The sequence below is a fragment of the Fukomys damarensis genome, unplaced genomic scaffold, assembly GCF_012274545.1.
Source record: "Fukomys damarensis isolate Sample0158 unplaced genomic scaffold, DMR_v1.0_HiC HiC_scaffold_19, whole genome shotgun sequence".
NCBI lineage: Eukaryota > Metazoa > Chordata > Mammalia > Rodentia > Bathyergidae > Fukomys > Fukomys damarensis.
In genome coordinates, this window is record NW_022900931.1 from 18,199,026 (window position 1) to 18,219,032 (window position 20,007).

The 20,007-nt window shown below is 40.3% G+C and overlaps 1 protein-coding gene across 4 annotated transcripts in view; it reads right to left on the reverse strand.

Annotated features, from left to right (window-relative positions):
- St8sia1 (ST8 alpha-N-acetyl-neuraminide alpha-2,8-sialyltransferase 1) overlaps positions 1–20,007 on the reverse strand; it is a 124,204-nt gene that overhangs the window by 36,271 nt on the left and 67,926 nt on the right. For all 4 annotated transcript variants that reach the window (XM_010615537.3, XM_033766279.1, XM_019206301.2 and 1 more), the window contains 2 exons: positions 10,168–10,277; positions 4,357–4,449 (listed from right to left, as the gene is read on the reverse strand). In XM_010615537.3, the coding sequence (XP_010613839.1) occupies positions 4,357–4,449; positions 10,168–10,277 (203 nt within the window). The remainder of the gene's footprint in view (positions 1–4,356; positions 4,450–10,167; positions 10,278–20,007) is intronic.

Sequence of the window (20,007 nt, forward strand, 5' to 3'; positions counted from 1 at the left end):
CATATATGACATGTCAATAACCTCTTTTTTTAATTCAATCTAATACGCTTGCTAAGCCATACCCTAAAGGTTTTTCAGTAGGATGCAAGCTTTCAGGGAGTCTGTATGGAAGTACCATGAGAGCTTAGGCCATTCCAATATTTATTTAATAATTACGTACTAATGATGCTTATTTTTTCAGATGAGATCTCACTAAGTAGTCACGCTGGCCTCGAACTCACAGTGATCCTCCTGACTCAGCTTCCCGGGTGCTGGGATTACAGGCGTGCAGCCCCACACCCAATGATGATGCTTTCAGAGTAACATTTGATCAGACCTATTATCCAAGGCCGATGGGTAGAGTCTCTCAGGAAGGAGATAAGTGGGTGTTCACAAAGTAACTCATGTGAGGCACTGGGTGCTGGGTGTTGTATTCACTTAGGCTGCTCTCTGGACATCTTACTGGAAAAGAACTTTCTGCCTAAATTCAGTACATAAACTTTCCAAGCTACTTTCACTTACATCTGGAGGGTCAGAGCCAGAAATTGAGTTTGGGGAAGATTTTATAATGCAACTGTTCCTGTATTCATTCATTCCCTAAGCTATGCATGTCCTGTATGCCAAGCAATGTTCCAGAGTCTAAAATCACAAGATTCTTGGCCTCTGGTTGTCCATCTCTAATCTATTTCCTCTATTATGCCTACAAGGGAACATATCTGACTCATCCTTCTTTTTAACTGGGTTCAAATAACAATCATTTCCCAAGATGGTCAGCCTTAAAATTCAAAACTGAATTCTTAACGTCATAACAGGATAATTGATTCAATTTCAGTTTTTATTTAGCAGTCTTTTGTCTAAACATATTTATCAACCCTGGGAATAAATATCATAAAGTCCTGATTTAGACAAAATGACCCATTGAATTTTCAGCTCTCTTGAAAAATAAGAGGCAAAGTTTGAGAACTGTAATTTTTTTCCTTTTCATCAAGTTACCACAGGATAACTCAGGTGGATGAAAAATGCACATATAGGGAAATTTTAAATTAATTTTAGAAGGGGTCTGTGAAATGTTTAAAGGCCCTCCCATAGATGTAAAGACCAGGGGTATGCTTGGACTCCATTTCATTCGAGTTGGTATTCCCTGCCCAGAAGAGACCTCAGAAAACGCCTGCTGAAAGCGTGAAACCTGACCTTATGTGGCTCCCTTTCTCATCTTCCCTCTTCCCATGATCTTCCACACATACACTTTTCTAAAATTCATTTCTGTGAGGTTGGCACTCTAAAACATCATTTTTCAAACTCTACTTTCACAGTTTTCTTTTTTCCACCTCACAAAAGAAAACCATTGCTCCTACTCCCCCAAACACTACAATGACGCAATCACCTGAGGATAAAAACCACCAAAGATTCATATCCCAAATGCCTCCTGAGGGAATATCTCCTGGGAAAGAAAGGTAAGGGTACCTCAAGAAGAAACCGAAAGAGGCTGTGCTATATCTTTGTTTTTTGTTTTTGTTTTGAGACAGGGTCTCACTATGTCGCTGAGAACTCACTAAGTAGTCCAGGCTGGTCTGGAACTCACAGCGATCCTCCTGCCTCAGCCTCCTGAGTGTTGGGTTTATAGGCATGCGCCACCACTCCTGGCCTTGAGACTGTGCTTTACCTTATCCCAGGGACAAACTCTCTGCAGTTCCCCGTGCCTCATTTACATGTTGAATAATTTCACATCAGAAAGTGAGATGATTATATTGGGTGAAACCGTAATACTTATTTAAATTTAAAAAGGCAGTTTTCTCTGATGAGAAGTTATCTTAATCAACTAATTTGACAAAGAGCATTGACTTTGACATGAGAACATGTAACATCAAAAGAGCTACATCCCGACTGTGAGATTTTGCTGATATGTACTTAAAGCATATGCATAATAAATAATGTGCTATAAATTTATACTTGGCAACAATTTAACCCTATGGCAAAACCTATGAGGTAATTTGAAAATAACCAAGAAAATGATGGATTGAAAATTATGTTGAAGGCTATTTGAACAAACATGTTTGAAATGCGGTGAGTTAGAGGTTATAGGCTGGATGGATCCATCCTGTTGCTTTCCCTTCACAAAACCCAGCAGAGGAAAAAGACAACAGCAATAGGTTTGGGGACCAACAGACTGACGCCCAGTAGAGCGACCTCTCTTCTCTTTGTACATAAAAACGCACATGATTCATCTCCACCTAGGAGGACCGTTGTGAGGCTAACGTGAGGCAACGTAAATAAAGGAGTCGGGACCTGGCATAAAGAAATGTTGACTATTTCCCAATGTTTCTGCTAGCAGTGTTTGCTTATTTGCCTGGGTTTTTCCCCTTCAAACTGAATCTAAATTATTACCAGGAGGTGTGCTTTCCTCTTCCACATTTCGTTTCTGCCCCTGCCCTCTTCTTTCTGTCACTCCCTCTTTCTCCTCCCTTCCCTCCCTTCTCTCCCTGTCCCTCAGTCATCTTGCGCGAATGCTCGTTTCTACTTTTCTCTTTAAATTTTACTACCAACTCCACATATTCAGGAAAAAAAATAATTAAACAGGATCTTCTGCTCTTGAATATACTATGCTGACTGTTTCATCCCATTCCACACGAATTTATACGCCTTCCTAAAAGTTATTTTATTCCCAAGTCAAAATAATAGTCAAAGTTGCCAACTATGGTTCTACAAGGTGGTAAAGTGTTCATGGAACCTTTTTTGTGCATTTTTTTGGCAAAAAAATTTCCTTTGCATCTATAAGGATTTAAACATTTTAAATTTCCAACTAATCAAAGAAAAATATTTCTGTGTTTTCTTGTCTTCTTCCTTGAACTTTTTGTTTATTTCTTATAATGAACATATATTTAGTTTTAAAACTAATATATTAAAAATGTACCAATAAAATTATTTTTTTAATTTAAGAAATAAAAATGATACATTAACACAGGTTACACTTCTTAAATGTAAAACATTAAATTGCATAGGCACTATCATATATAGGATAATATTTTAATAGGAATTTCATACAGCAAAGAAAATTGGTCCCAGAAAAATTTTTTAATTAAAAAAGTTATAAGACTAAAAATTTTTATTGAATAAAAATTTTAAACAATATAAAGTAAGTTAAAATATATATGACAGAATAGAAGCAAACATTTACTACATACAATAAACAAAGACTTAAAGTCTATAACGAATAGTACCTACATATTAATAGGAAAATAATTTTTAAAGAAGAAAACAAAAATAAAAAATACAAACAGGGAATTCAAAGAAATACTAATATCAATACCAACTCAGTCTACTTGCTATCCAGAAAAAATGCAAATTCAGTAAAAAATGTATTACTTTTCACTCAACCACACTGACAAAATTTAAAAGATTAACAATACATACATACTTTTGTTTTCAGTGCAGAAAAACAATTTTATCCATTACTGAAAGAAAATGGTACATTTGGGGAGTATTCTGCAAAATTAAAAGTTAATTGATTGCATTTTGTGAAATTTCTTTAGAGAATCTTTAGTTATGAACCAAAATAAGTATAAACACATGTGCTGTCCACTTGATAGGACTTCCTCAGATAGTAAGCAACTGGGCCCAGAATATGTGGATATCTCACTCCTCAGCACTAGGTACACAGGGAGCTCTAGAAGACAATGTCTGACTCTTCCTTCCTCAGAAATGGGCCCATTCTCTACAAGAGTCCTTAGGAACAGCTGAGAGCTCCGAGATGGGTTTGCTCAATGGGACTGACTCTTAGAAACTCCCCTAGCACTGCAATAATTTATAACATTGATGCTCAATAAGAATTCCCATCAGCTTTCCAAAAGTTGATGTATGTGGTTAATATGAGTATTATTATATAATAGAATAGCATTATATTATATATATAATTTTGTTATATATTATAATATACTATTATAACAATTACACGTTCTTGTATATTCTGACAATATTGTTATTTCAAAGCACACAAATGTGGTAGATTGGTCCTTTATTTTGTTTCATTAATTCAGTTCACCGTTGATAATCAACAAATTGGACTGAAATCAACAAATTGAAAGTAGTAGTGATAAGCAGGATATTGTGCTGCTTCTTCAAGCTAAACCACTGATCCTCATGTTAGGCTTCCTATCTCCAACAGCAAGAAACAGAATACCAGAGGGAGCAGGAAGCACTGTTTGGATTCCCATAATCCTACCTCGTTTATTTACGGTTCCCTCTTTCCTCCTTCCTGCCTGTACAGATGGGTTTTCCTCTCTGTTCCCAAACTGAATCACACTCACCGCTTTTAAGATGCTCAACATTTCAAAAGCCTTCCTCTTTAGTTCCCCACAAACAGAGGTCAAAAGCTCTTACCTCTGCCGAATTATACTGGGATTGGCTGTCACCAAATGACTTTTGGATCCAACATCTTTAGTGTATTCACTTGACAAGGGAGGAAGGTTGCATCTAGAGACACAAGAGCAAGCATTTCAGGATAACGTAATGCTTTTTCAAGTCAGCTATAATGGCACAGATAGGAACTTTAATTCCAGCTCAATTCACAAATAATATTTTACCACCTTTCCCTTTCAATAGACATTAGATGACTAATTAACCATTGGCATTTTTAAAATGCTGTCAAAAACGAGTCCTGTTTTAGAAGAAAGAAAATGTCAGCTACAGAGGTAAATGATCTACCAAATAAAAGAGATAGCAACTAGAATGTATTTATTCCATGTAAAATGTGTGAGGTGGTAGGACAAGAAGTATTAGGCTTGAAATTAGGGCTCAGGAGGTAGGGGACACAGAACTGACAGCATAACCAGGAACCTCAAGAGGCATAGGAATTATACTTGCCTATGTTTTCTTTACTTTTGCCAAAATATGAATTATAATAGTATATTAAGGGCAATGTAATGTTCACTCAAATCAATGTACGCCTGACTTTTCTGACCAGTGCACAGTTTGATTAGTGATGGAGTCAAAATGACATCGCACCCAAAGAAATGCAATGATCCCAGTTCCTCTGAGGAAAAGCGGACTGGCATTGTTTCCTAATGAAGCAAACAGTCCTACTACCACCACCAGCAAAGCTCCACCCCTGCACCCTAATGATTTTCTTTGGTCACAACTTCTTACGAACATGTACGGTGAAAAATTATGGCGAATTTTTCAAGTTTTTAATTACAGTAAAAGCATATTGCCATTAATGACCCCTCTCCCTCTCTTGCCTTCTTTGAACACACTTGTCCCATCATTCTTGCTACTTTCTGAAGCAGTTCTGGAAGTCCTCTTTCATGAGTGTCTTCACTTGCCCTGCTGTTGCAGCCTCAATGTCCCGAATTAACTTAAAACATTTACCATTCATGGTCAATTTTACTTTGGGGAAGAACCTGAAGTCACAGGGTGCTTGCTCCAGTGAATAAAGTGGGTGAAGATACAATGTAGTCTTTTTATGAAAGACACTCACTAAAGAGAAATTTCAGAACTTCTTCAGAAACTCACAAGAATAATATTTCGAAATAATTTTTCCAAGCAAAGGGAAATATTTTGAAGGGAGTTAATGGTAGTATATCTTTTACAGTCACATTTTAAAAATTTAAATATTCACCATATATTTTATTATAATCACATTAGTTTTCCCCACAAATGTGTCCCCAGGAGATGGAATTGGCCATGTGCTCACTCAGCTGATCAGCTTGAATTCCCTGATTACCCTGATTACCCTGGGACTCCTAAAACATCATGGAATCCCTGGGAGAAATTCATCTCTGTGGATTTAAGAGTCTTCCTTTTGTCTCCTGGTGAGTAATGAGAGGCTCGTTCTTCCACCAACTACCCACAGGTCAGCATGTCAGTCAGCTGATGACCTCACTGAGAGCAAACAGGGGGGCTTTGTGGGGACCTGGGACCTGGGGACCAATCACAGAGATCCTGCAGGCCAGTGGCAGCATCACATCCTGCGCGCATGCCTGAGGATTCTCAGGCGAAAGGGAACTCATGACTGGCTTGCCAGGCTGTGTGGTATGGATGGCAGTCTTGTGATTTCATAGGTCTTTACGAAGACAAAGATAAAACAGATTAAAAGTCACATACACACACATCTCTTAAAGAAGCTTTGTTGTTGACTGCCTTTAGTAACATTCGAGAAGCAACCACATTATACTACAACTGTGAGCTCTAAACATTGTCAGAAAGTGCCATTAACCTGCTTTGTCTCTATAAAATGAAACAAGATAGTTTCCATAAGTGAACACTGGGATTTTCTTTGTGTTCTGTGATTCATACATCTGGATCCCTTCATTCTTCCTACCACAGAGTACAAGCTCAAGAAAAACTTGCAGATACTGGTTCTACCTGCTCATAAAAGAAAGAATATAAATGCATTTCTAGAAAATAATAGCAATACATTTTGGTGTAAATATCTACCTTAACTTCTTCTAGGTGAACTTTCTTTTCCAAATGCAAACATCTAAGACAATTTCCTCTATCTCTTAGGAAAAGCACACTATAATTTTAGCTCCTCAGTCCCTAAATTGATAATTACATAGATTTACATAAAAGGCACATTTAATACAGTCAAATTGTTTCTAATGAGGCATAATTGTGTAAAAGTGTTTCAAATTTTACATTAGTGCTTGTTGGCACAATTAACAGATATTAATGGCTAAAGTGTCCTAGTAACAGTGCTCGTGATCCTAAAAGAGATCTGATCCCAGAGCTGGCAAGAAATAAATATCCTCTGAATTGGGATAGAATGGGTGAAAAATGGGCTTACTGGAGAGAAATGTAAAATAGAAAAATCACAAAATTATTTTTAAAATTTTACATACATAGATTTAAGTATGCAAAGCACACATTGAGCATAAATCAAATGGCACCAAAATTGCGTAGTCTTCACTATAACCCCAAGCCCATCCAGTCTCTCTCCAGAATACACTGTTATTTCTGTGTCACAGGCCTTCCAGCTATATTGAACTCAACGGTATCATTTTTTAATGTGCTGCTTTTGATTATACAGAAAATGTACACTTCAAAAAAATGGGAAATTGACTTTTAGCACTTTAGAAAATGGGTGTGAAAATATCTAAGCAAAGAAAATTATGGAATCATTCCATTTTAGTCTTAAAAGTTTGACCTGTAATCTGGTATGTCACTATGTAAGGACAGTGCTATTTTGGGGTCTCCTTTCCTCCTTTATCAGTCCATGTATCCTATAGTGTAGGATCCCATTGGCAGCATGCTTCCTAATTAAACTCTAAGTGTATAATTTTGAAAATAAGGTATTTTCTCAATTTTCTAAATGTGTCCTCTGAAATGTGTATTAACCACTTATAAGTTGATCTGTAAATGTGTATTAACCACTTACAAGTAGATCTGTAAATCGTCAAATAATAATTTTTTAGATAATTTATCAACATTTATTACTCCCATATTGGGAACCCTACATATAAGCCTTTGTGATACAGAAACAGTCCACTTTGTGATGTTATTCAGAAGCGTATATACACACACACAGCTTTACTTACAATGCTACCTTCCCTGGGTCCTTTTCAATCCTCACTTTTCTTGTCATCCTATGAACACTGTGCTTCCATACTGTGTTGGGAACTCTAATCACAGCTGCTCATTAATTCTGATCTTGGATACATCAATGAAAGGCTGTACAAGGCCAACAGTCTCATTTATTTGAGATAAATATTGTCCTGCTAGATAATCCCCTATGGTGCTTAGGTATTGTTCATGTTAAATTTCAAATACTCATCTTTCTAAGGGAAGATAAACACACACACACACACACACACACACACACATCGAAAATAACAGAAAAATATTTATTGCATTGTTTCCTTCTACACTGTATCAAGGTCACTTGAAATCACTTAACTCCTCTGAACCCCTGAACTTAATATTATCTCTTCCTTCTTCCTTATGTTATGTGTGGAAAGAGCAAATAAATTTATACAAAAGAAATTTGAAAATTTAAAGCAAGCCTCATAACCTCTGCTACATTAGTGACACCTCCATAGAAACACAGGGCAAAGCAGAGTTGCCACGACAGTAAGCCCCGCTTCCCCGACACAGCCAAAGGCTGAGCTCCGGCAAAGGTCACATAGCACACTGTAGCTCACAGGCACGGTCAAGGGCAAGGACCTGTCCTCCTAACCCTCAGTGCTCCCTGCTGGCTCCTCAGCCTCACCTACAGCCACAGTGCTGGAGTGGGGTCCTGGCGGGCCCAAGGCCTCTGCCTATCTCATCCAACCCTGCTCTCCAGGTATTTCTTTCATCCACTCCTGTGGCTTCACTCTCTCTCCAGCCCCCCAACACACTGTCACCCTTATTTTTATGACACTGCAACAGGACCCAAGGTCTTCCCCGCAGTATGGCTATGGAGAAGACCTCCTCCCTACCGAAAGTGGAACAAAGAGAGGACTCAGCCCAGACAAGCTTTTCCTCAGAAGCTCCTACTGCCTCTGCCACCTGTGTCTACACTCTCCAGAATGCACATCTCTAGGATACCAGCCCGTCTCAGAATTGTCCAATGTACCATCCTCCCCAGAACCCGCCTAAGGCCCAACACACAGAAGTGCACGGTAAACAGAGAGTGCACTGATTTGAATTAAGGAAACTACTTTTTTCCCATTTTTCCAATTGCTTGTATATATTGCAAAAAAAAAAAAATTGTAAAAGATGTGAAAAGACAATCCTACACTGGAAAAACAATATGTGAGGGCACCCCATAAAGAAAAAGGTAGGTAAAGACAAGAATGTACCTACTCTGCCACAGGCTTCACCGAGTGAGGCTGTCTTTCCGGCAGCCCCCTCTCCTCCTCTAAGAGGGAACTTGGCCTTCCCCTAAGACAAGGGTTTCCCCTGAAGCCCCTAAAACAGTCCTCTCTATCCCATTTAGCTCAACTCAGGGGTGGTTCAGCTTTCATTCAGCTCTCTTCTGCCACTTCAGTATTTATTCACCCTTTAGAAAACACAAATTCTCCCTCCTCCTTTGCTCAGCTTCCTGCCCTCCATTTACTGGGATCCTCAGCCTTCCTGGTCATGGAGCCCTTTGGCCCCTGGCTGATGGTCCTTTTGAATTCACTGGGATTCCAGGGTCCGACCTGGAAGACCCTCAGAGTCTAACCTCAAATTTTTCTTCGCATCCTCAGTAACAAATGTCCTGCTTTTCTACAACTCATCTAATCATCCCCTGGATAAGCCACGCTCTGAAATCTTACTCTCCAGTGAGCCATTCTTGCACTGTCTTCCCCCGTTTCTCCCTCCTCTTCAGCACCAGTCCCCTCCTGGCCCTGAATGCCCCGCCATTTCGCCCCCTCCCTTCTTCTTCACACAAGGAAGGCAGAGACCACTCCCTTTCCTGCCAGGCTGAAGGCCCTGCTGCTTACTCCCCTCGCTCACTAGCACAATCCTCTGCACTGTCACTCCTGTCCTTCCCTCTCACCTGATCTCAAACCTGCACTAAGGCAATCACTCTCTCTCCGCCTCCGCAATGGGCTGCTGTGCACCAGGGCTCAAAATCAGCAACAGTGCCCTCCGGTGACCTCCTCCACCCAAGGGCCGGACACCGGGCATTTCCTCATCTGTCCCCTGCAGGGGCCTCCTCTCCTTGGATCTGATGTCAGCAGCTCAGGCCCTCGAACAAGCTCCTGCCTTGTTTGAAGATGACTCCCCCACTCCTTCTTTCTCATTTTCCTAGGACTGCACACATGGAATCCCTCTTTAAATCCCACTTGCTAGTTTCAAAGGCATTTGTGAAAAACTAGGAAGACAAGGGTGCAGAATAAAATGGATACATCAAAATGCTTATTCACGTGGAACTAGCTTTAATGAAAGAGCAATTTAGAAAGTTTTCAGCATCAGACTCTACCACCTAAGAGGAGGTCGGAGGAACGCTTCCGCTTTTACCACCCCCCAACCCCCACCCCATCCCCTCCCCGCTGCCCTTATGAAGGGGCAGAGCGGTACCTCTAATCCCTGGGCGCTGGTGCCTGTGTACCTCATCCGGGCACTTTCCCTCGCTCCCCGTAGCACTCTCATGAACTCCTTAGTGTGTGTGCTTGAGGGAATCTGGTTAATGCCAAGTGACTAGTTCTGAAAAGGCCCAGGGCTCACAGAAGGGGCGGGGACGAGGAGAGAAGGCGGAGGCCGCGCTGTGGTGCTCTCTCTTACCGCATGACAAAATTTGCTGCATCTATTTGCCGGCCACAGCTACTCTTCTTCAGAATCCCACCATTTCCCACCACCGCACATTTCTTCAATGGCAGCTGGAAGGGGGTTGCCTAGCAACAGAAAACAAGGCGGGTTTTCACTGCAAAGAACACACAACCTCACAAAAATCATTGTTTACAGCAGACCCTTTGGAGGAAGTTGAATGAAGGCTGGGCCAGGCAAAAAGACCATGTGGAAAGAAAGATGCCAAGAAATCTGTCAAGGAGCAAACTAGCCTGTTCCTTTGAAATTACAATGACAAAACAAAACAAAACAAAAACTCCCCGAAGTGTATTTAAATGCAATCTTTTTTCCTCTTTGTCGAATTGGCCACGCCCATAGGAGAAGGTGTTTGCTGGGGGAAAACAAAATTTAAAAAAAAAAATCTAAGTGCAAGATTATTTTTAAAGGCATTGAACTGGGACCAAACTCCAATGAATTCCAGTCTCCTATCGAATTGCAATTTCGCCCATTCACCCTGTCAGTCACTCGCTCCACATAGGTCTCTGGGCATTTTCTATGTTGTTGGGCACACAAGTTGCAGCCTCAGGACTCACAACTTAAGATGTGAAGAGAGGAGGGGCAACAGCCTCGCAGAGATGCCGAAGCTCTGCAGGAGAAATGAGTGCCACTTGTAAGAGAGGCACCTGAATAGAGAAAGCTCTCACTTGAGATGAACCTCACAGAAGAAGTAGGATTTTGCCAGGCAGAGAAAGCAACATAAACAAAGGCACAAAAGGATTTGCTGAGGGCAAACGCCATGTTGATGAGCACAGGAGCACTGTGCCCATGGTTCTGAGCAGAAGTCGGGAGGCTCTCCCAACTCCAGCAAGTGGCTGGAGGTAAAGCAGACAGCCTGTGACTCTCCCCCTGCAAACATTAAACTGGACTGTGAAGGAAATGTTCAGTGTACATTTCTGAATGTGTCTGGAGTGCTATTTTTAGCACCAGGGAATATGGAAATCCAGCACTAGCACCTGAAAGTAAAACACATCATTTGGGCTCTTCCAGCTGGATCAGCAAGAATTGCTGCTTGCTGAAGTGACGCCCAGCCACTGGGGTTCTTGGAAGAAGACCCTACGTAGATACCAATGGTTCAGAAAGTAACAGTACTGATTGTACATAGGCTACCTGGGTGAATGTCAACCAAATAACATGGACCATACAAAAGAATACATGAACTGATACACGAAGATACATGAGAAGGCCTTCATGAGAAGGACTTTAAGGAATGAAGTCATTTAATGAGTAAAAAAAATTCAGAAGGCTCTGCATTCACGGGCAGTGGAGGTAGACACGTAACACAGCCAAGAAGATTTTATTCCCTAGTATGTAAGATGAATAGCCAGGGCTATGGAAATATTGTTGATGAATATGCAATACCTAAAGCATAAAGCTTGAGCAACTGAAAGCAGAGCATCAGGAATCCCCTGTATCAGTAGGGCAGGGATAGTCCAATACCCTGCAGGGCAGAATACTCAGAGGAGGGAGAAGCAAAGAACCAGCACTCTTAACAGATTCAGAATATGCATACGCAACATTTTTCTCAGTCACCTGAGAGAATGGTTTGGGATCAATGCTAGAAGAACATCAGTTAGATCTATAATTTGTTGGAAAATACTTAAGTATTTATTTTTACATAGTTGTCTGTTTATCCCACAAGTATTTAGTGTCTGTTAAGAGTCAGGCATGGTCTTGGGTAAAAGGAACACAAGTGAAAAATCACTATTCCCCTGGAAGTTATATTTGATGGGAGAGACAGGTAAGAAACAAAGATACATGAGTGTAGTGGTTAGCTTTCCTTCACTGAGACCAAACACCTGATAGCCACAGCATACAGGAAAGGACATTTATTGTAGCTCACAGTTTCGGAGGTTTCAGTCAAGGCAGAAACATCATGGCGGAAGGACATGGAAGAGCAAAGCTGCTCAACTCGTGGCGTCCGGAAAGCAAAGAGCAGAGACAGAGCCAGAGAAGAAGGGACCAGGGAACAGATGTAGAACCCAAGGTCATAGGGCCTACCCAGGCATACTCAGAAATGTGCTTTACCAATGCCCTAGTGGCTCCCACATCAGTCACACTGACAGTCAAGGTGCGTCATCACAATATGGGCCATGGACAGGGTCAAGAAACCGCCTCCCAGAGAGGAACTGCAATTTGATCAGGTGATAGGGGAAGAGTTCATAGGCTGCATGTGAACTTATCCCAGCAGGAGATAAGGAAGTGACCCAATCAGATACCATGGAAACAACTGACACACAGACCCTGAGATGGGAACATTTCTGGAATGGGGAAGGGAGTGCACACAGCCCACAGCATTTGAAAATCAATCAGCAAGGGAGAGAGAAGTAGAAGTAGGTAGACTGGCAAGAAACTCTGTAGGGCTTTGTAAGGTATTAGAAAAACTTCAGTTTTTATTGTAAGGTGAGAATCAAGACAGGCTGGCAGGGAGGGAGGTTGAAAAGCAGTGACATTGAAAAATGTTGAAGCAATCACTACTACTGCGTGAAGAGGCTTCAGGATATGAGCAACAAAAGAAACCAGTGAGGAGCCCCTTGCAATAATCCAGGCTGGGGATTTCTGTGACTTGGACTAGGCCTGGAGTGGGAGTATGAATAGTAGCCAGATTCTGATGATATCCCGGAGGAAGATCTGACCGAAGGAAAGGAAGCAAGGTCAATACCAGAGTTTTGGTTTGAACAGCTGCAAAGACAGATCTGTCATTTACTGAGATAGGAAGATCACAGGAGGAGCATGTTTAGGAAAAGACCTGAGACTGGGCCTTCTAAGGCACCAAGTGTCTGAGGGCCATTTAGATACTCAAGTAGAACCCAAGGGCCGGAGTTCGATCCCCAGTACCAAAAAAAAAAAAAAGGACCAGAACAGATACTCAAGTGGCAATGGGCAACGTCAAGGAGGCAACTGAGTGAGCAATCAGGGAATTGGTCTTTCCTGGAGAGAGTTGAGCGTGATCAGCTATTTAAAGTCAGAAGACTAGCTGGAGAGTGAGTGTAGACAGAAAAGAGACTTAGAACAAAAGTAAAGAAGGAAGGAAAATTAGCATCAAAAAACTTGCTGTTGATAGATTGAATGCAATAAAAGCTTAGAATTGTCACTGGACTTATCAACTGCTAACCGAGACAAGGACTTGGCTCAACAGTAAGGACAAACGCCTGATCTGAGTTCACTGAGTTAAATATAGAGATTTGGACACAGTTTATTTGAAAAAGTGGATTCACGTGTCCTCAGCTAATATTTAGCTTGATTTATAAATACCAATTTAAAACTCCTTAAATTGTTAAAGAGAGATCCCTGAACCTCACGGGGTGGCGATTCCAGGTTTTTAGGCGGGAGAACAGGCAGACCTAGGCAACAGCGACACAGACTGGGATAAACACTACCCTCTAACTGCACAGGGTTACCCAGATTTAGGGGCGGCTGTAACGCTCCTCTGTGTTTGGCTTCCTATCTCTGAAGGGGGTAACATTACCAGGAGTATGGGGGACAATAAAGGGAAAACCACGGACACTGTGGGCTGCTCAGTTTCCTGTCTCTTTTCACTCCTTCCCTTCTCGCAGTGGAGCTCATGGACGTGGTCCATGCCTACATCTCACGGGCTTTTGTGGAAGAAGGTAAAACAGTGATTTATCCAACTGTATCTTAATCATCGGGAATAATGTTGTCAGCAGAAAATTTAACTATTATATACACGCACTATTATCATAGTCCCAAAAGTCTTCAAACAAAAGTCTGGGGATTCAAAAAATAAAAAAAGGCCACTTCTAACTTTTTTCTGATAACGCTCGATTGCTCCTTCTTCACTGTGTCAACTGCTAGCCCTGGTAGAAGCAATTTTATTTCAATATATATTCTCGAGCTCCTGGGTACACTCTTCTAAGTGATTGATCATACATCAGTGAACAATAATAGCACACTGAAGCTTTTCAGAAAGGGAAAAATATAATTGAGGAAATACTATGGGTTGTTATTTTAGATGAACACTAGTAACTGAGATAAATACTCTCATTATTCTCTTTTAGACACCAAATGCACGACTCGGCAATGGTCAATGCTTTCCATAATGCTATACAGCAAGGTGTTGTTCTTTATGGATATACTACGTAAAGGAAATTTTGGTCATCCATTATCACATAAATATTGTGATTTTGATGGTGTTTTCATTAAGACACTGCATGCTGTCTTCTGAAATATTATCTCCTTGTACCTACACAAGAAAGTATCTCCTAGACCTGAGAATGTAGTATTATAATACTCCTGACAAACTTTTAAAAGTCTCCCTCTAAATGAAAGGACAGATTATGATAGATGGGAAAGATTGTAATGATGAGCTCAAAATTTTTCAACACTTGCTCAGCTATTAATTCAACTTATGGATTTTTTTTGTCCAAATATTTTCACCCATAACTTTCTCCTGTTAATGGCCAATTCTGCAATAGTCCTATTATATTACCCATCAAGATTCTAATTTGCCAGGCCCCTGGACTGCTCAGTAACTCTCTGAAAATTAGACTTAGAAAACGTAATGTTAGGAAGGTTAAAAAAAAAGCAAACAAAACTTTCATGTTTCATGGCATGAACAAGGGTGAAAAGAATTACTAGAGGCTAGAAGACTTTTTCAGAAACAAACCGCAAATGCAAGCTGTGAAAATATTCCTGGCTGGCAATATGACTTCTGAAAGAATGCTATTAAAATCTGAAGAATGTAAGCTGTTTTGTTTTATGCCTTGGGTGACTAGTACCAGAGGAAGGTTTACAATTAGGTGAATGAAATTTGATTATCAGTCATATGTAAAGCCTCCCGTCTGCCTCCCTTCCACATGTAATCCACACAGGGTAGCCACAAGCCAAAGAGCTGATCTCCACTCTCATCCCCCACAGCAGGGTCAGGTGAGCCACTCATCTCTCCAAACATAACAGGAAGTCTTGACCCACAACTACACTGCCTCTGTAAGCAACTGAGGTAACCTCCAGAATCCCCAACTGCTTTGGAGCTTCAGCTGGTCTTGAAGGGAGGGTGGAATCAGGAAACCGATGCAGGAGAAGAGATATCTGAACCACTCAGTAGAAAACAAACTGGATTAAACAGTATTGTGATGGTTCTTTTCACAGGAAGGCACAATATTTTATTAAAGAGCATCTCTGATTACAAATTAAGCTATAAGTTTTTGAAAGAGACTGCCTTTGAGGCATGTCAATAAATTTTAAAGATTGGCATCATTCTGGGCCAGGGATTTAGCTCAATGGAGCCACACCTGCCTCACAATTCAAGGTCCTAAGTTTGATCCCTGGTACCAAAAAAAAAAGCATCATGCATCGACATAAAATCAGAATCTAAGAATAAAAAGTGTTTCATAGAACCGCTAAAGGGCAGAACTATAGATCATGGATGTTGGTTCTTCTGTCTCTACATCTGAGTTATAAAAATTATCCCTAAATCTGATTTCTTTGGGAGTACCAGGAATCTTAACAATTTGGAATCCCAGAAGAAACCCACTGAGATCCTACTGGTAATAGAACTCTGCTGAAACTATCCTAAAGTCTGAACAGACTCAAACAGGAGCTGAGAAAAATTGATTCACAGATTTAATCCGATTAAGCACTATACATAGATGAACAATAGCCAATTCAATACCATGAGTTCCAAAAATTATCTTAGCAAGAAATGCCTGTTTTTCATGTTGTCTTTGAAGATAGCAACCAAAAACTCATTGTAAAACATGTGATACACAATGTACAGTATCTAATTAGGACTCTCATCATAATTCATAGCTTCACTGTGATATTCTTAGGTGCACAGAATATTTTTGCACTACTTTGCTTTTGATTCTTCATCCCCTGGCTTCCTTCCACTGATCCCTTGTTTCCATTTTATCTGCGGCCTATATTCCTTGCTTTGTTGCTCTTAACCAGGAGGCAAGACATTGTTATTTATGAATAAACATTGTTTTAGATAATCAGGCTACCACGGTTCAGTTTTGGTGGTTTCATTGCACAGACAACTTTGTGTGATACCCCTTTACTGGAAAGAGTTGACGCTTACTCTAACACTTGACAATTGCGATAAAAATACAGTGAATGTTGAATGTTGAAATTATTCCTCCTGATGATGCTACTCTTGCTTCAAAAACACGCCCTGTTCTTGCCACTTTCTGAAGCCACTGTGGAAGTCCTCTCTCATGTCTTTAGTTGCACCGTCTTGGCTTTCTCAATGTCCTGAATGGATGCAAAAATGTTTACCCTTCATGGTCATCTGGATATCAATGAAGAGTCAAAAGCTGCATGGTACCAGATCTAGTGAGCAAGGTAGATGACACACTGCAATTTCTTTTACTGGCCCGCCTTTCACTTGGATGGCATGTAGCGGCAGCGTTCACTGTATTTTTTTTTTTTAATCACACCTTGTAGCCACTCAGAAAAGAGGAGGACTACCAGAACTGCTTCAGAAAGTGGAAAGACCTCTGAGATAAGCATGCTCAAAGCAAGTGGGAGTACTAGTTGGAGCATTAATGATATTGTGCCTTCCATTGTGATATTTTTTAAAATTAAGCATTCACCATATGTTTCAAGCACCCCTTACACATAAGAAAATTATGCATGTGTGCATGTGTGTGTGTGTGTGTGTGTGTGTGTGTGTGTGTGTATGTGCGTTTAGTTGATGGTAAAGGGGTTTTGTTGTTGTTCATTCATCTTACTAATCTCCAAGCTCTCTATCTTCTTGGAAAGAAGGCAGAGCCATCTTCCTTCTGTCTTAAAGCTAGAAAATATACTCATTCGGCATTTAGAACACCATCAAGCAAGACTATGAAGAAAAATGAACATCAGTGTTAGATATGGATCTCAAATCACATCAGAAAAGCAGAGATTTTGCTTTACAAGCCTTTGGAATGATCCCCAAAAACCATCACTACTTACCACCTGCTATTAGTTACCATGCCAAATCGTACGTCTGCCCTTCACGATGAAAATCTCCAGCTCTGTTCACAAGAACATCAACAAATACCTAACTGCACACCACCCTATTCATTTCTATATACCCTCACCTATGGAGCCACATGGACTCCCACACATAATTATGCTTCAGCCACATACATAATTTAATTTCTTGCCCATATGGTAATTATATCCTCAACTTAGGCATCTAAATACACCCCCCTGCCTCACATCTAATTATAGCCCCCTCTTAGGAATGTAATTACACCATTCAGCCACCCATCTAATTATGCCCTCCTTGACATACTTGGTTGTATTGCCCTGCTCGAGGACCTAATTACAGTCTAAGCAGTGCATCAATTAAACCCCCAACCCACCAACAATACTCCTCAAACGCACATCTCTTTATCACTGTATCCAATTACTTCATCGCTTCAGCTATGGATTGGCAACTTCCCACAAGTGAATCCCTAACAAATGTGGCACCCAGGTAACCAGGCCAAATAATAAAAGAGAGCTAAACCCAAAGCAGCTTCGGTCTTTTCCCATGAGCAAACCAACTTTCATTTGTTTCTTTTCAGTTATTTAACCAGCCCCTTGGAAGTCCAAATTAAAATTTCAGCTGTTTTCTTACTTTGCATATGTAAATATTTTTATGATTAAAAATACCTAGTAATTAGTTCATTTATTGTGGTGAAAAATGCTCCTGGTTACAGATATTTAGATATTGAACCGTTAAGAAAACTTTACCCAAAACTTTCTCTGGGGATATATATTTCTAAGTACTAATTATCGAATATTTGCAGATTCCTCCAGTCAAGGACACTTAACTGTTCTTCAATTATATGAAAACCATTCCCCAAAAAGCTACTGCTAAGCTTTGCATTCCCCACTCTGCTAGTAAAATTGTGATTGTTTATAAAAGATAAATTCAGCATTATTATGCTTTCTACAGAGGATGCATCTCTGGATATTGAATGATGTGAATATATACGAGGTGCTATTTGCCAATTTAAATTCCTTACTCGATTAAAACAGTAACACCTTAGCATTCAGGAGAACATTTTGTACATTTCATATATGATGTCTGGATACAACCCCATACTGCATCATTTCATGCAACCACTGATTATATTTATTAAACATTTCAAAATTACTTCCCAGTCCACTGAAATTTATTATTGATGTCACATCTCACATGAACCCCAAAGCAGTAAACAAAGATTGTGCCTGTACGGTACCAGAGGTTAGCTACGTTTCAAAAATTCTCCAAATATTGGAATATCGTTTAGGGTGGAATGGTTAAAAAAAACATATGAAGATCATTTACATTTCCAAGGTAAGGGCAGAAAACAGAAGCAACAGCAGGAAGAGCTGAGCCTCACACCACTGCCAGTCCTTGTATCTGTACTTCCTTCCTGGGAAGGATTCTTTTTCTCTAAATAGAGGAAGTTCTTCCTGTCATCCAACATCAACTCTGACATCTCCACTCTGGTGCCCTCCAGCATGCATCTAAATCCCGGCCTTACCATTTCCCCTAGGGCCATGGGCAACTGATTTAACCGTAGTCCTTAAGCTTCTGTCATAATGGTACCAGCTCCAGACAGCCGCTGTGATTAAACAGTTGTGTCTGGAAAAAGCTACGTGATCAATACCTGACATTTTTGTTTTTAATGAACTGAAATCTTCTCATAACACAGACTAGAAATCACGGAGTCATTTCTGCACAGCTCTTTCTTCAGATCATCCTAACACCTAACTCTGCAGAACTTCCTGTACTCCGCACCTCTTTGTCTTTAATATAGTACAGAAAGAATTCTTACTTCTGGTTACTTATGACTTCTGTTAGTTTCTGGTTCGTGCCCTTCCTCAACCGTTCATTCTTGCTCAAATTCTTCTTAAGCAAAGGCTGGCACAAATCACTTGCCTAGTAAAAATTACACCAAGTTTTCCCTTGCCTACAGACGAAATATTTGACATTGTCACTAAAGGACACAGGACACACCATCACCCCCAGAATCCTCTCCATTCTTTTCTGCCACTCCCCTTACCTATGGATACACTCAATATTCCCACTATACCTTTTGTCTTCCTGTGGTTCTTCACACACAGCCTGAATTTCCTGTCTTCCTGAATTTATTTATTTTTAAAATTTTTTTAGTACCGGGATCAAACTTGGGACCTTGAGCTTGTCAGACAGGCAGCAGAACCACTGAGCTAAATTCCCAGCTCTCCCTACCTTTATTGAAGCTGCTAACCCCCTTCTTCCTCCCTCTATTTTCCCTACTGTTATCTGCCCACTGAATTATTTTTCAACCCTTTAGAATTTGTGAAATGTCTGCAGGTATTGTGCACAGTAAGATCCCTTACAAGTTCAAGGGAGGCTGAACAATAGAAGCAATTCAGAAGCACATTAGAATTCTTTTATGCTCAATGAGTCATGAGAATTACGTATTAAAGTTGTGAGCAATGGCTTGTAAATATAGGCAGAATTGAATCAGATCACTTCTTTAATACTTCAGAAATTTTCAAACTCATTGCTGCTACTGTTGCATTTTGTTTGGAAATGTACCTGTTCATGTTTCCCAAACAAGGTGGTATGTGGAAACCCCCCATAAAAACCAAAAATTAAAAAAAAAGAAAACAAAAGGTAATATTGTTTGTAGTAAGGGTGTTCTGCTCTCATTTTTATTTTTGGAAGTGGCACTTAGACACCCCAAAGAATTTGATGGTGCAAAAACCCTTTGTCTAATCAGAACTCTACTGTTTATTCAGAAATTAAAAACTACAAACATCAAGTAAGTTTCAATTAAGGCCACACAGCAAACATACAGCAAGGGTCAGCCGACC